At 39.5% G+C, this 16,068-nt stretch overlaps 1 protein-coding gene across 1 annotated transcript; it reads left to right on the forward strand.

Annotated features, from left to right (window-relative positions):
- Nucleotides 1–4,475: 4,475 nt before the first annotated feature.
- hacl1 (2-hydroxyacyl-CoA lyase 1) lies at nt 4,476–14,892 on the forward strand. Its single transcript, XM_072679395.1, has 17 exons — nt 4,476–5,211; nt 6,368–6,472; nt 6,575–6,615; nt 6,728–6,808; nt 7,503–7,575; nt 7,664–7,741; nt 8,506–8,600; nt 9,250–9,362; nt 9,862–9,997; nt 10,111–10,216; nt 10,311–10,394; nt 10,573–10,674; nt 10,776–10,930; nt 11,092–11,250; nt 12,040–12,147; nt 12,321–12,507; nt 14,293–14,892. Exons 1-17 carry the CDS (start codon nt 5,161–5,163, stop codon nt 14,323–14,325), a joined length of 1,707 nt encoding a protein of 568 aa, XP_072535496.1. The 5' UTR covers nt 4,476–5,160; the 3' UTR covers nt 14,326–14,892.
- The last annotated feature ends 1,176 nt before the right edge of the window (nt 14,893–16,068 follow it).

Genomic DNA, 16,068 nt, shown 5'->3' on the forward strand with positions numbered 1-16,068 from the left:
TAGACTGCCCGAAAATCCCCCTTTTCCAGCAGAAGCAGAACAGGGTTTACTGGGTCAAGGTTGGCTATACAGAATAGGAGAGGGTAAAATATTTAGTACATGAGTGTAAAACGAGGAATGTTCCCAAAAAGGGTGGTTTGATGTCTAGAGGTCAAGAATACAGCTTTATTCATTGTCCTGTCAGCAGTAGTAGAGTATGTTCATTCTAGTTATGATGAGAAGCCCTGTGTTCTGTTATATTACTGTTACATGCACTCACCAGATGAAAAGAGAAGAAAGTCTCCAGAACAGACCACAGAGGATGGGAAAGTCGTGTGAAAGGGTCACAGAAGAAGTCCACCAGGACAGCTGCACTGAGACAAGCAGAGCTTACCAGCTCAATCACCATGTCTTTATGAAAGATCAATGGAAATGGACAACAAACACTGACAGCCTTTGAAAACATATCGCATATCCCTTTTTTAATTTAGGATGTCCTTTCTGTGTTTCTTTGATTTACAGTAATGCTTACAAGTGTATAAAAATGACCTTGGAACTTGCAAAGAACACCATGAAGTGCAGACAGGCAGCTCAAATCAGATTTTTCGGTGTATCCGAGTCAAGACGGACAGATTTTCTGCAGTCTGAACAGCAAAAAACACATGGAGCCTATGGTTTCAAATCTGACTCAAACGGGATGTGACTTAGCAGCCAGATCAGACTTAATTTTATTGGTAGTCATTCACGTTACTGCAAATCTTGATGGCAGAATGCATTTTTAAGCTCTAATATGATTTTAACTTATATCTAGGGAGCAATTTATTAATACAAATAGAAATACAAAAATACATTTAAACAGTATATATATATATATATATATATATATATATATATATATATATATATATATATAGCCATTTTTGTGCATTTATTGGCATAATAATATAATATAATAATATAAAATGGCTCATTTGAATATAGTCAGCACATATTTTCAAGATATACATATATATTGTACATATATTTTTATTATGAGCAAATGCACATGCATAAACGCTAATGTCATATTCTTTATATACTGTTTTTAATAAAAAGGGTAGTGCTGATGTGAAATGTAACATGTCTGTTCTGTTAGCTAGTTATAGCCATTAAGTGGTATTGACATTATCAACAAGTTCATAAATAGGTCCAGAATTCTGCCCCTCCCTAATCAGCATATGTCATTTTTGCTTAGTACAGGTTTTAAAGTTTACTTGCTAGCTAAACCGTTATGTAACCAGCACATGTTTTACTAACAGGCATCAACTTTCCCTTTAAAGATGTAGGATACAGGTTAATGGCTCCTAAAATAGCCATAGACAATTGACAAGCGGAGTTATTAGATTATTAGGAGTACAAGGAGAAGGAGAGAAGAAGGGAAGTTTGGGCTGAACAGTGATAAAGGGTGTGGGCACAGTTAGAGAGTTAACTCCTAGTATCATGCAATAGTCCTGCATTCCGGTCTCACAGACACAGTTCTAGTAGATGGGATATTTTTAATGCATTGGCTCAAATATTTGTGGAAACTGTGAGCTGCAAGTGATTGGCAAGAGCACAGGATAAGGTCCCTGTGCCAGTGGAAAAAGAGCTGGAAGGAGCAGGCCTACCGCATGTGAGATGCTGAATCCTGAACACGTCCTGTGCCTTGGCTAACACACACACACACCTTTTCTCTCTTCAGGAAAGTATGTGCTACAGGACAGTGTATAGTGATGGACTGAGCGCTGTGAGCACAGTACAAACACTAGTTATCTTATTTTGATCCTGAAGCTTCTGCTAGGGCTGAAGCGATAGTGATGGCGGGTGGGTATGAGGACTTGTTACACAGTAAGGTGTATTATTGGGGCTGTTCTTTGGTAGATAGAAGTTGATATGGCCTGCTGGCAATTAATCAGTAGAAATGTTTGGAGCCGTAAAAGCAATTAAGCAATGACCCAGAAAGTTGTACAGCATAAAGCAAGCAAATTAAATGATAAAAAATGAATATTCTGAACATCTCTTATTTCAAAATTGATGATATGAAATATAATCAACCAGCTTAAAATACACTATATGGTCAAAGGTGTGGACACCTGTTCTTGCAGTTTTTCTTCCAAGGGTATTAAAAAGGACTTGGTGACCCTTCTGCTGCAGTAACAGGCTCTACTCCTTGCAGAAGGCTTTTTATCAGATTGTGGAATGAGGATGCTATTAGGATCTGACTGCAATCAACCACAAGACTATCAGTGTGGTCAGGTACTAATGATGGATGACATCGGTTCTGCATACAACTTCTAAAGCTATCGGATGGAGCTCCATTACTCTAGAGAAGACAGCTCTACTGCTCCACAGCCAAACGATTAGGGGCTTAATGCCCCTCTAGCCAACACTTGGCATTGAGCATTGGTGGTCCTAGGCTCATGCATGGCTGCGTCAGAGTGTACAATTCTATTGGCAGTGCTTTTCTATGGAGATTATATTTTTCTAAGTGGATGTGTGCGCTTATAAACCTGTGGCAGGAATCTGTGTGTCTTCATCTTATCTTCATCTTTAATGAGGCCACCATGGGTTTCCTTAAGATTTCGGCCCAAAGAAAAGCTTTTAAATGTCCACCATATGAGACCTGCTGCTCAGAGCTAACAGATTTATTGGGCAGTCTAAGTTTTCCATGCTTAACATGCAATGTGCTAATAGCCACACTGATACACCCAACTTATCTGGAACTGAGAGGGAGAGACGAGGGTGGGAGAAAAAGAGAACGAGAGGGAGAGACATAATTGGCAGTGAAGCAGAATGAGGCAGAAGCTGAGTTGCCTGCAGTAAGCAGGGAGGGTCATCGGGGCTGGGATCAGGAAGTCTCACGGGACAGGAAAAGTCAGAATGGGACATTCCAGCGTCTCTGCACCTGGACAGGCCTGAAGATCACAGGAAAATGGAAGATGAGGATCAGCTAAGGACAACCCTCCCAACCCCTGCAGGATTCCCAGCTTTAAAACTCATCCTTTCTAAAGAAGAACAAGCCAGTCCTAGTCCACAGCCAAAAAGCCTTTTCACTGGAAGAATCACATTTGCATGATTCAGGCCAGGACTTCATTTAATCTCTGCCTGGAAAAGCAAAAGCCAGAGAGTGTAAATTATATTAAACGTTCAGTAAAGGGTTGCTAAAACAACATCATGGCTGTTTCAGGGTCAATACTTTTGACTTGCAAAGATTTCTTGGAGTGTAAGCAAGAAGGAGAAAGACTGGAGCTCAGAAGATTATGTCCAGAAAGTGGGTCCAGAAACTCTCAGCTTGAACACCAAAAGGCATGGAATCGGAGATGATTTCTACAGTGGACTAAAGTAAGGAGCAGACAAGAGTCTGACTGAGATGTGGTCAGTTTCATGAGACAGGTTCAGAACAGGTAGTATATTTCTCTCTTTATCTTTAAATCTTTAAAGTCACGCAAGAAAGCATCAGTAAATCTCTCTCTCTACGTCTTTCACTCAGTTTAGCCAGTAATGTGTGAGACAAATGAACAATTAATTCCTAGACATCCTAGCACAGTAAGACAGCTTGCAAACATAAATGCAAAATATCTTCAAACTATTTTGAGGTGCTCTGAAATTGAATGGGAGTGTATGCAATGTAATATGACAGTGAGTTAACTGCTCCCTCCGCTGTCCAACACTGATAATACATAGTTGGAGCTGCATCTGCCAAACTGTGACCAACAATAATCCATGCCATGCAAAGTTATGTTAATAAAGGTTTTGCACAGTAAAATAAATCAAGGATCAAATCAATTTGAGATTATTCCTCAAATTGTTGCTTTATTATTCCTTTATTAGTTAAATTACTATTTTGAAATGTTATATTTTAATCAATCTGTGCCTAAATGATTCCACTATACACTGTACTGCCACAAATGAACACTTGAAACGTTTGAAATGTCAATTTTGCTTGGTAATTAAATAGATGCGATTCCCGGGCTTGGCAGGCTGCCACTGTTGGGCCCTTGAGCAAGGCCCTTTACCCTCTCTGCTCCCCGGGCGCTGGAATTGGCTGCCCACCGCTCTGTGTGTGTGTGTGTGTGTGTGTGTGTTCACTACAGATGATATATAAGATTTGAGTCGACTATAATTCTACTATAATCATTCAGTTCATTTAGCACCATATAGCTGTATGTTGAGGTCAGGTGTAATCTCTTTATTTGATTGATCCTGAGGGTTTAATCCCACCCTGTAAAACATAAAGCTAGTGAGTAAAGTGCACCTACAGCACAGCAGAGTCAAAAGGACCCCTAAACAAAGTTAAGGTGCAAGTATTTGTCTTTGTACACAGGACACAACTGTGTCCTGCACATTTGACCCATCCATGGTGGTGAATACACACACACTCACACTAGTGAACTAGGGGCAGTGAGCACACACAACCCTGGAGCGGGCAGCTGCCAACTTCAGCACCCGGGAGCAGAGAGCATGAAGGGCCTTGCTCAAAAAGGGCCCAACAGTGGCAGCTTGTCGAGCCCAGGTATCGAACCCGGAGCCCGGAGCTCTAACCGCTGATGTAGCCTAAATTTTCGAATAGCTCTCTACACACCACATAAGTAATGGGACAGTAACGGTTAATGTGATGTAGTCGTGCAGCCCATGGCTGACAATAAATGCGTTTTATTAGACATATAGTACAGGATTTGTGTGTTGACTGCTCCCTCTGCTGTCTAACACTGATAATACATGGTTAGAGCTGCAGCTCCATGGCAAATATGTGGAGGTTTTGCACAGCAGAAGAAATCAGGGATTTTACAATTTTTTAATTATTATTATTATTTTAAACATTATTTATTAATTGTTATTAGTTCAAAGTGAAATTCAGGTTATTAATCTGTGATTGAATAATTCCACTATATACTATAATGATACAAATGGACACTTAAAACAACTGGCTGGAAATACATTTACAGACAATTTATTAGACATACATTACACCATTTGGGTGATATATCCGTTGTTTTAGTGGTTCAGCTACATAGTGCACTACATAGGGAGTAGGGAGCGACTTGAGAGCACTGGCTGAAACGCGTGGTTCCTCTATTACCGCTAAGCCCGTAATAGCGGCGCAGTGAAATGTAAAGGGCGGCTCGTGTTTTCGGAGAAAGACGACTCAGAGCTCAAACCAAGATGGCAGAGGTGACAGGAGCGCAGATCATCGCAGAGGCTCTGAAGTCTCAGGTTAGTGCTGTAACACTGGCACTAGTTTATCCTAAAGCTGAAGAAGCTTTTTTTTCTTTGCGCCTGAAAAAAATAAGTTGCTTCTTTAGCTTATCTTTGATGAGGGAGGACAGAATCAGCCACAGTTAGTCAGTGAGGTCATTTTTGGGACACTTTCTCGACTTCAAGGCAGCTCAGATAGTTAAAACATCAGGAAATTGAGTTAGAAACGCAGAACCCATAACATAACTCATATCCATTTAGGGTTGAACTCTTTAGTGGATGAACTGGGACAGGAGGGTTGGCTGGTGGAGACTCACCTTTGGCACAGTGATCAGGTTCAGGTTTGTTTATTGCACTGATCACCTTCCCTAAACTAACTAACTAATCTTAACCTGGATAACCCTCCTCTGATCACCTGCATTTAGTTACACCACGTGTCCAAAAGTATCCAGACACCCCTCTGCAGCTGCTGTAAAGGGGCACCCATGACTGACACAGACCTATAGCAGCTCATGTGGAGAATGGGAATAAATCTGCCTGAATTAGTATTAAAGATATATACACTAGCTACGCTGTCCTAATACTTGTGGACACCCCTTCTAATGAATGCATTCAGCTACTTGAAGTTGTATCCATTGCTGACACATATGTGCAAATGCACACAGCTTGTCTAGTCTGCAGAGAAGTATTGGCAATAGACTAGGACTCTCTGGAGCAGATCAATATGAACCTATTGGCATTACCCTAATGCCAGGCTTGGGCTACAGGGGTGTAAAGCCCCTCAGCATTGAGCTGTGGAGCTGTGTTCTCTGGAATGATGGATGGTGCTTCATTCCACTTTTGGGATGAGTTGTGGAGTTGGGGATGAGGTGGTGTGGTGATTATCCAACATCCTGACCTCACTCACACTCCAGTCACTGAATGCAATCAAATCCTCACAGTAATGCGTTAGATATCTAGTAGAAAGCCTTCCTATTTGGACAGTAGAGACAGTTACTCAACAAAAGCAGGGTCCACTTTTTTTATTTTTTTTTTTACAAGAAACAGTGAATGAGCAGGTGTCCCAATACTTTTGTCCAAGTAGTGTATGTGCCCTATATTATGTCATGTATTTTCTGTAGACTCTGATTCAGTTATTTACACCTAATCATATCGTAATGCTGTTGTGTTGCAGAATGTGGAGTACATGTTTGGCATTGTCGGGGTGCCCATCATTGAGGTGGCCATGGCTGCTCAAGCTGCTGGTATCAAGTATGTGGGCATGCGAAATGAACAAGCAGTAAGGCCACCTTACCTCACAGTGTTTTAAACAGGGAGCTGTGTTAACAGATTGAACAAGACCTCAATTCTGCTCTTCACTGATGCTGTTTCTGTCCAACAGGCCTGTTATGCTGCTTCTGCGATTGGATATTTGACAGGACGGTATGTGTTAAGTCTGTTTCCTGCACACCAAAATGATCATTTGCTTTTTGTGTCATTTGCTTTTTGTTGTGTGTGAAACTTTTATCTTGCATCATGTATTCGTCTGTCACAGTCCAGCGGTGTGTCTGGTTGTGTCGGGACCAGGACTGATCCACGCACTTGGTGGGATGGCCAATGCCAATATGAATTGCTGGTAATTCATATACACTTTAATTGAATATCATCTGAATCTCATTCTGTGTAGAGCTCATAAACAAAATCATTAGAAACATTTGCAAAACAGGCACCAGTCTGGCACCCTTTCACAATAATTGTTGTCACAAAGCACTTTAGAGAGATCCAGGTCCATGCCTCTTATGAGCAAGCACCACAATACAGGTGGTAGCGACAGTGGCAAGGAAAAACTTTCTCATACTAAGAAGAAGAAACCTTGGGAGAAACCAAGACTGTATAGGGAGGCTATAAGCATTTAGTAAGCTTTTGTGTGCATCATTAAACCCACAGCAGCAAAATGTACTTGGTTGCTGTCACAAACTGCAAACCTAGTATCTGCAAAATGGTAACTTTACAGGAAAGTGGAAAACACCTTTAATGGAAGTCAATATAAAAAGATGGCCTGTATTTTTATTGGTTGAATTTTTAACTGCCAGTTCCATGTCAAAAAGTGAAAAGAAAAAAAAAATAGAGAAGCAAGCTTTTTGTGCAACAGCAGTGATATGATGCTAAACGCCCAAAACCGTGCTAAATGCATGCACCCCATGTGAGTTCACTAGTTCAAGTTCACAGAGCAATGATACTTCAGCTTGGTGGCAGAGCTGACCAGACAGTAGAAGCACCAGGTGAAGAGCTCTACATTGATGACACTGTGTATCCTTGTTTAATGACAGGCCTGTGATAGTCATTGGAGGCTCCTCTGATCAGAACCAGGAGACCACTGGAGCATTTCAAGAATTCCCTCAGGTTTGTTTTATAATGTGCACACATTTCCTGTTCTGTGTGTCAGTTGGGTCCCAGTGAAAGCGAACTGGCCTCCTCTTTTTTCGACCAGGTAGAAGCCTGTCGCCTTTACAGCAAGTTCTCTGCCCGCCCGAGCAGCCTGGCCATGATCCCAGCTGTAGTTGAAAAGGTAAAGTTAGATTATTTTTCCTTTGTTGTGTTCATTTGTGTGCCTTCTATAAGACATACACTATGTGGACAAAAGTTTTGGGACACCTGCACAATTATTGCTTCTTCAGAAATCAGAGGTATTAAAAAAGACTGTCCAGGGAAGGTTTCTCCACTAGAAAGAGCATGAGGTCAGTGAGGTCAGAATGTTGGATGATCACCACACCACCGCATCACCAACTCCCCAGCTCATCCCAAAAATATTGGATGGAGCACCAACCATCGTTCCAGAGAGCACAGTTCCACAGCTCAATGTTGGAGGGCTTTATGCCCCTCTAGCCCATACCTGACATTAGGCATGGTGCCAGTATTTTCATGTTTATCTACTCCAGACAGTCCTATTGTATTGGCAGTACTTCTCTACGTGGACTAGACAAGCTGTGTGTGCAAATCTGCACATCTGTTTCAGTAATGGGTGCAACTTTAGTAGCTGAATGTTTGCATTAAAAGGGATGTCCACAAACATGTTTTTAATGGACTTTTCCAAACTTTACAAATGTTCTTTTAAGCGTATTATTATATCTTAATTGGGATAAGATATAAAAAAGTACACTGTAATTATCAGGATTTATAGCCATCTATTTATATTGTTTAAGTATTTGAGGCAGAGTTGGTGTCTGTATCGGTACTGGGTATTGGCAGATATCAGAAAATCGTGTTTTCCAGTATCGGAAAGGAAAAAATGGTATTGGTGCATCCCGAATCTTAATTTTATGTTTTCTCTAGGCAATAAGGAGCAGTATTTACGGTCGTCCAGGAGCATGCTACATAGATATCTCTGGAGACATGGTGAATGCCAAAGTGAACCAGGACAGTGTCAGGTGAGGCAGCCTGTGTAATTTCTGTTAGTTTTATGCTGGCAGAATGCAATTCATGTTGATTGTTTACACACAAAACCACTTGTAAAGAGCCTACCAAAATAACTCTACAAAGATTTAGTAAATAAACACCAAATATTAATGTTTTAAGTGAACTAGTGATTGCTATGAGTAGTTAAGAGCACATTGATGAAGCTGGGCTGGTGTAGTCTGTAGGCCCGGTGTCCTCAGTTCTGGTCCTGGTGTGCTGGAGGTCATGTCCTGTTTGATGTTTTCTCTCAGACACAGATGGTGAATTATTAAGTTTAGTGAGTTGAGCATCTCCAACAGAACAATTGATGACCCCTGCTGTAGGAAGAACAAATACCCTTGTAACAGGAATGGTCTATTTATAATTTAATAATAATATAATACTCAGAAATCCAATTGTTTTGCACTTGATTACTTAAGTTTAAAAGTGGTAGGAACATGGTGTTGTTATTTAGCAATTCATTTTTTTAGCTTTTTAGCTCTTACCAGTAGGGGGTGCAGTGCTCCAGACTCTTTCTAAGTGCCTGTCACTTGTTGTCACTCTTCTCAAGACTATATTTAAAAATCCGTTTGGAAGACTTTGGTGGATGAGCCCCATGGTTCTGTTTCTGTGTGAGTTCAGGTTTGTATCCTGCTGTCCCCCTCCTCCAGTGAGCCTGGCTAGCAGCGCAGAAATCTCTGTGGCTGTCCGAGTACTTAAACAGGCCCAGAGACCACTACTCATCATCGGCAAAGGTGACAAGGAATACATTTCAATCATACTACTAAGACCCACTCTCCTACTGCAGTGAACATTAACTAGTTTTTAACAGTTTGCTGATCTTTAGGTTAACCTAAAAGTTAGTTGACTTCTCCACGTCATGGCAAAATCAGCTGCTGAAGCTGAAATACGAGTAATAAAGTACAGTGAAGATCGTGGTTGCCAAACATTCTTATTAGTTGAGGATGACATTGCGTTAACGAGTATATCCACCCTCCATATTAGAGGGTCTCCTGCTCCCTTAGCTGGGCTTTGTGAGAAGCAAGCGGAGTATAAAGCTTTTGCTTCTGCTTCATATGCTGCGTCAACATTGTGAATCTCATAAATAAACTACAGTAAAGATCATGGTTGCCAAACATCCTTACTGGCTGAGGATGACCCTACACCTGACCTCATATGTCAAACACCCAGTCTACAATGGGTGTTACCATAAATGTTTGTGTGTGTGTGAACAGTGTGTTTTCTCTGGTGTAGGTGCGGCGTATGGCCGGGCAGAGAAGGAGATTAAAGAGCTGGTGGAACTGACTGGGTTGCCCTTTCTACCTACTCCCATGGGGAAAGGAGTGCTTCCTGATGACCACCCAAATTGTGTAGCCGCTGCCAGATCAAAGTGAGTAGGAGTGCGTGGTAATGTGTTGTATACAATCTATTGCTAGCTGTCTGTCTGTCTGTCTATCATTATCTGTTGTATTGTATCTATATATCTGTCTATGTATCTGTCAGAGCTCTCCTGCAGGCAGATGTGGTGGTGCTGCTGGGGGCCAGACTTAACTGGATCCTGCACTTTGGCTTCCCTCCCAGATTCAGTCCTCATGTAAAAGTTATTCAGGTAGGCTAAAAGTACACATTGTCTGGCTCTGTTTTGACTGACTGTGATGGGCTGAATTATATATAATTACATAAAATACATGACCTGTGTGCAGGTGGATGTGTGTGCAGAGGAGTTGAGTAATAACGTTAGAGCTACAGCAGCACTGCTGGGAGATGTGAGGGCTGTGGTGGGCCAGGTATTGACAACACAGCAGTAATCATTGTTTTTCTTTCCCATTCTTCACCTTGTACTCTATAATTTTCACACAGTCAATACACAGACTTTCACGGCAGGAGACGTGTGTGTTCAGTGTATAATGAGTTTTAATGGCTGATTTTGTTTTAGTGAGTAATTCTACTTTGACTGAATTCTAGCTGGTTGAAAGTTTGAGGTCAGACAGATGGAGATACCCATCAAACACTGAGTGGTGGGTGACACTGAGAGAGAAGATGGCTTCTAATGCTCAGATGTCAAAGGTAAGGACATTTAGTTACATTTTCTTGAAATTCTATTTTATTTTTCTATTTTTATTTTAATTCTATTATTACAAGTTACATTTTCCTCCTCTCATTTACAGGCTCTTGCTCTCCGTGCTGCTCTGCCTATGAACTACTACACAGCTTTCCACCACATTGCTGAGCTTTTGCCCAAAGACAGCATCATTGTGAGTGAGGGAGCCAACACAATGGACATCGGCCGCACCATGCTTCTCAACCACTACCCCCGGCACAGGTCTCCTCTGCGCTTTTTGAGTTCAGTAGTACTGCAGCAGAGAACCTTAAAGCATAAGAATTAGGAAGGACACAGTAAAGCTTAAACCTGAAAGTAAAGTTGTGGGACTATTTGCTCTGAGGTCATGCTGTAAGCTGTTTTTTTGTTTTTTTTCTTTTCAGGTTGGACGCTGGGACTTTTGGCACTATGGGAGTGGGGCCAGGTTTTGCCATTGCAGCTGCAGTACTGGAGAAGGCTCAGCAGACAGGTCGCAGAGTGGTGTGTGTGGAAGGAGACAGCGCCTTTGGCTTCTCTGGCATGGAGGTAGAAACCATGTGCAGGTAATCTTGATGCTGCAGGACACTCTAACAGCACTGTGTCCGTATGCTGTGTGAAAGACAAAAGCATTGTGTTCATCATGTGTTCAGTAAGTGCTTTTTTGAGCACCTACATGCATATAATTATTGCACACCAAAATCTTGTATCTCCATTTATGCCGTTTTTCACTTTTTTGGCATAATGTGATTCTTCAGCTGTTCTTTACGTTATGTCATAAGTTCATGATGAATGAACCAAAAGACATGCAACAAAATAGGATCTTTTTACATTGACTTCCATTAAAAGATCAGGTTTTTACCTACTCTAATGAAGTTACCATATTCTGTGACCTGTGAGGTTTTTGTGCAACAGTGATTATGTTCATTTTGATTATTATTGTTATTTGTGCATAATTTACATAATGTATACTTTATACATTGTTAGTAATATTATATGTAACTACATAGCTTATTGTATGGGATTATGTCTCATGGTGTATCATGTCTAGCATGTTAAATTGGGGCAAATGTTATTTTGTGACTAGAGTTTCAGATATTGTACTATGATGTTAAATGCTCTAATAACCCTGAACTGCAAACATTAACACATTTACCTCAGACACATGTTTTAGACACTCCTTATTTTTAATGAATTGGAAATTGTCTGAATTTGAGACCCACTGTAACATATATAATAATATAGCATTTTTGTATCATGGTAGCCCTAATAAGTGCTTATGTTAAATGGTATTTACATTGACATGTTTCTATTTCATTGAGAATGTAAACCATGTTGAATGCATTTTCTAACAGATATAAACTACCAGTCATCATCATTGTCATCAACAATAACGGCATCTATAGTGGAGTGGATGCAGATACCTGGAGGGAGATGGAGAAGATAGGAGACATGACCACTATGTGAGTTTTGTGCCTCTGTGATTGACAGGAGGCTTCTAAAGTTAGTCTCCCGGGTTTAGTCCTGGTTGTGAACTACAGGGACATTGCTCTAGTGATATTGTGTCATGGACCCTCTGCTACCACATGCTTACCCTTTCTCATAAGAAATGTGTGTGTTTGTGTGTGTGTTTTAGAGCCCCTCCAGTGACTCTACTGCCAGAGGCACGGTATGAGCAGGTGATGTCTGCGTTTGGAGGCTGTGGGTATTTGGTGCGGACAGTGGAAGAACTTCGCAGTGCACTGCAGCAAAGCTTAAGAGACACAGCCAACCCAAGCCTGCTCAATGTGCTGATAGACCCGGCCTCCGACCGCAAGCAACAGGTAGCCTGCAACCTCTGTTAGATCTGTGTAAAACTATTCATTAACACAGATCAAAGCTTCCATTTCTCACTTCCGTAACGTCATGTTTTGCCTAGCAACTTCAGGGTAGTTAATACATCATTTGTATTACTTACTGCATGATGGTTTTGAGCTTATTTTATTGAATACTTCCAAATATCACCACAGTGCATGGTACTACTAACTCTTCTGATAGTTTAGACGATAATTTAAAGGATGAATTCCAGTGGCTGGTGGTGGAAGGAACTTTTTCTGACTAACTGCTGCACTGGTGACAAAAGTCAGTACTGTACAGCACATTAAAACAGACCGTAAGTTTCCCTGTGTTTAGTCAAACAGCCAAAAACTGTCTAATCTTTATTCATTTAGCCCTTTTCTTTTACTGTAACGCATAAACCATAAAACATAGTTCCACCCATGAATCAACTATTATTTGATTAATCGATGAATTTGACCATTCTGCCATTTTCTTTTACAATAAAATACATCCACAATAGTTTCTGCAGTGTATTGCAACCCTTTTTAATGACTGCATGCATTATATGGCCATTATAGACAAGGGTGGAAATTTGGTCGGCCTAGAATCTGTAATAATCTACAAATTATGTTAATGAGAGAGTTTCTCTTTAAGATTAAGCTTATTGTTCAGTTATTAAGTGATTAATGCATTAAATTATGTGAAATTCTCTTATCAGTATAAAGGGTTTCAAAAAGCACGGAATAAATACTACTGGAAGGTGAGGAATGTCAGTGATGTCAACATATTTCTCCACTGTGGGACTAATAAAGATTATCTTATTTTATCTTATATTTCACCTACTCTCCTCTTGGACTGCCAGGCTGAGGACTATGCAATGTGAGCATCGCAGGATCACATAAAGCAAATTTAATTACATGTTACAACATCATTGCTGCTTAATGCAAAAGAAAAAAATCACTGTTATCATTTTTCATGACTTATCGACTAGAGGCAGATTATATGCCCAATATCATTTATTCTGGTGATTCTGGCGAGTTGTTGTTTTTTTTTTTTTTTTTTAAATCGCAGTATATAGTCAGTTTTTTTCAATATCGTGCAGCCCTAGTATGACTGCAGGTGCAGATATATATATATATATAATACTATAGACTACCCTATATTGTTGGGTACCCATCAGTAAATTACTATCATAAACCAATTAACACTAAAACTTGTTTATCTCTATAATAGTTATTGTAGTATAAGAGGTCTCTGCCAAGTGTAAAGAGTGTTAATTGCACTACGGGCTACTAGATACACACACATACAGACACATATAAACACCTCTGACCCCCCTGACCTTGCTATTTGTGGACCCATTATTAAGAATAGTGACCTGTTGTGTTAAGCTGCTCGTGTTCTGGCAAACACAGGTTGAGGGATTGGGTGTCATATTGACTGTTGAACACCCTCAATCTGCTATATGCAGATGAATTGACTCTATGCAGTATGTACTATGCAGGTTGCATTTCAGACAGGAGGCAAAATGTGCATCAGAGTGCATCAGTCATTTTCAGTAAGAATTATATTTGTTAATGTTTTATATTAGGATGGAAAATGCGATTCCCATTCAGTCCACAAGGTCATCCAGATCCATACAGACTCTATACAGTATGTTTTCAGCAATTGGATTGGGACCCTTACTGTAATAAAGTGCTCCTCTCATTCTGTCCGTCTCTCTCCAATTTGTGTTTGTTTGTCTGTTGCCTGTTTGTCTGTCTGTTTGTCTGTCTGTCTGTCTCTTTTAGGAGTTCCCCTGGCTGACTCGCTCCAATCTGTAACCAAGTTAGAGGAGGCATTAAGCAAGAACACTTTGCCATCCATCACTCTCCCTCTCTGCTCTTGCCAGTGATCAGCTCTTTCATTACTAACGACTGCAGTGCCTTACTGTGAGGAATCTACTTTCTGGATAATGAACTCTAGAGATTTTACTATAATAATCATAAATGGCGCCAATTCATGTACATACATTACAGTATGTTTGGAATCACAGTTGTTTTTATAATAATAAAAAAAAACAATATTGTTGCATCAGTTTTGTTGATGCATATGTGTAAAACTTCTAATGTTTTCAGCTTAATTTGTAGGAAACTAATTTATGTGTCCAGGATGATAACCAGAACGATAGAGGGAAACGACTGAGGCTGTGCAACATTGAAAATTATGTAATTTGTAATTCATTTAATATGTAGAATGTTTGATGTGTAGAAATTGGTGATCAGATTTCAAGATGAATATTTTGAATTGAGAAATATTGTGAATAGATAATTACTGTATATAATTTGTCCTTTAATTACTTAATGTTTTTTCAATAATATTTGAAATACTGAATAAAAGTTCTAAAATACCTTTTGTGTTGTTGATATGATCTAATTAATATCTGTAAACTGTTGTTTAACTGTTATTATGAAAATGTAACTGTTTAACTATTAATAAAATGTTATCATTAGAAGTATCATTAGTATCTCATTAGAAACTATTTAAATAACACTTGAGTCCCAAAATGAAACACTTCAGTTCAAATGTTTGGAATCACAGTTGTTTTAATAATAATGAAAAAATAATTAAACAAATATTATAAAAAATAATAATTTTGTTGCATGTTTTGCATCAAATGTTGATGCTTATAGAAAATGTTTCTAATATGAGTCATGTTTGTGCCTTCATCAAATCTTTGTAGGAAACTAAGTGAATTTGAACTAATGTAATATGTGGAATGTTTCATTTACAAGTTGGTAATCAAATCTTAAGGTGAATAATTTTATTTGAGAAATATTGTAAATAGATAATAACTGTGTATAACTTATCATTTAATAACAAAATGTCTAAAATACCTTTTTGTGTAGTTTGCATTATGTACATTTTGAATCTATGTATGTAAAAACAAATATGCCATTATTATTATTATTATTATTATTATTATTATTTATGTTTAACTATTTAATTTTGTAAAAATACATAAAATATATATATTAATATATTTAATCTTTATAAGAATGATTGACTGATTTAGAGTCCTGCTGATTCTACAGCTAATTCTACAGACATCAGAGCTGTGAGGATATCAGAGCCCCCAAATTCTAGAAAAGGAATGGAAACCTGCAAGCGTGGGGTTGGGTATCCCTGGTCTAGATCAGTAGTTTCACATTTTCTTTCTCAACACACATCTAATACACTCAACAAGTCTGGGTGTGTATATGCAGGTATTAATTGTCCTAGGTGAAGATCACTACACTCTAGGCAGCACTTTGTAGAATAGAGAACGTTCATTAATTGCATGAAATCATTTTTGTAACATATTTTCATGGTCTTGGGAGCTAGAAGTGTTCTGATCATCCCATGTGGCCTTGTTGTATTACCTAATTGACCTTGCCTGGGGTTATTGAATTATTGACTGGTCATCTCTTTATGGCCACGATCCACCCCTTGCCCACCAGCATCTGCTGCTTTACGGGAATGGTGACAAACCACCTAGTTTGTAGCCCCCTCCCACCCTGAAGTCACTACTAGTTCTTGTTTACATT

The sequence above is a fragment of the Salminus brasiliensis genome, chromosome 5 (assembly GCF_030463535.1).
Source record: "Salminus brasiliensis chromosome 5, fSalBra1.hap2, whole genome shotgun sequence".
Classification (NCBI taxonomy): domain Eukaryota; kingdom Metazoa; phylum Chordata; class Actinopteri; order Characiformes; family Bryconidae; genus Salminus; species Salminus brasiliensis.

What these genes read in the sequence shown, in the direction of transcription:
- hacl1 (XM_072679395.1), top strand. Translation starts at nt 5,161, where the DNA reads ATGGCAGAGGTGACAGGAGCGCAGATCATCGCAGAGGCTCTGAAGTCT. An exon ending in AACCACTACCCCCGGCACAG is followed by an intron (nt 10,931 to 11,091) that starts GTCTCCTCTGCG and finishes TTTTCTTTTCAG; the next exon opens with GTTGGACGCTGGGACTTTTG. An exon ending in CCTCCGACCGCAAGCAACAG is followed by an intron (nt 12,508 to 14,292) that starts GTAGCCTGCAAC and finishes TGTCTCTTTTAG; the next exon opens with GAGTTCCCCTGGCTGACTCG.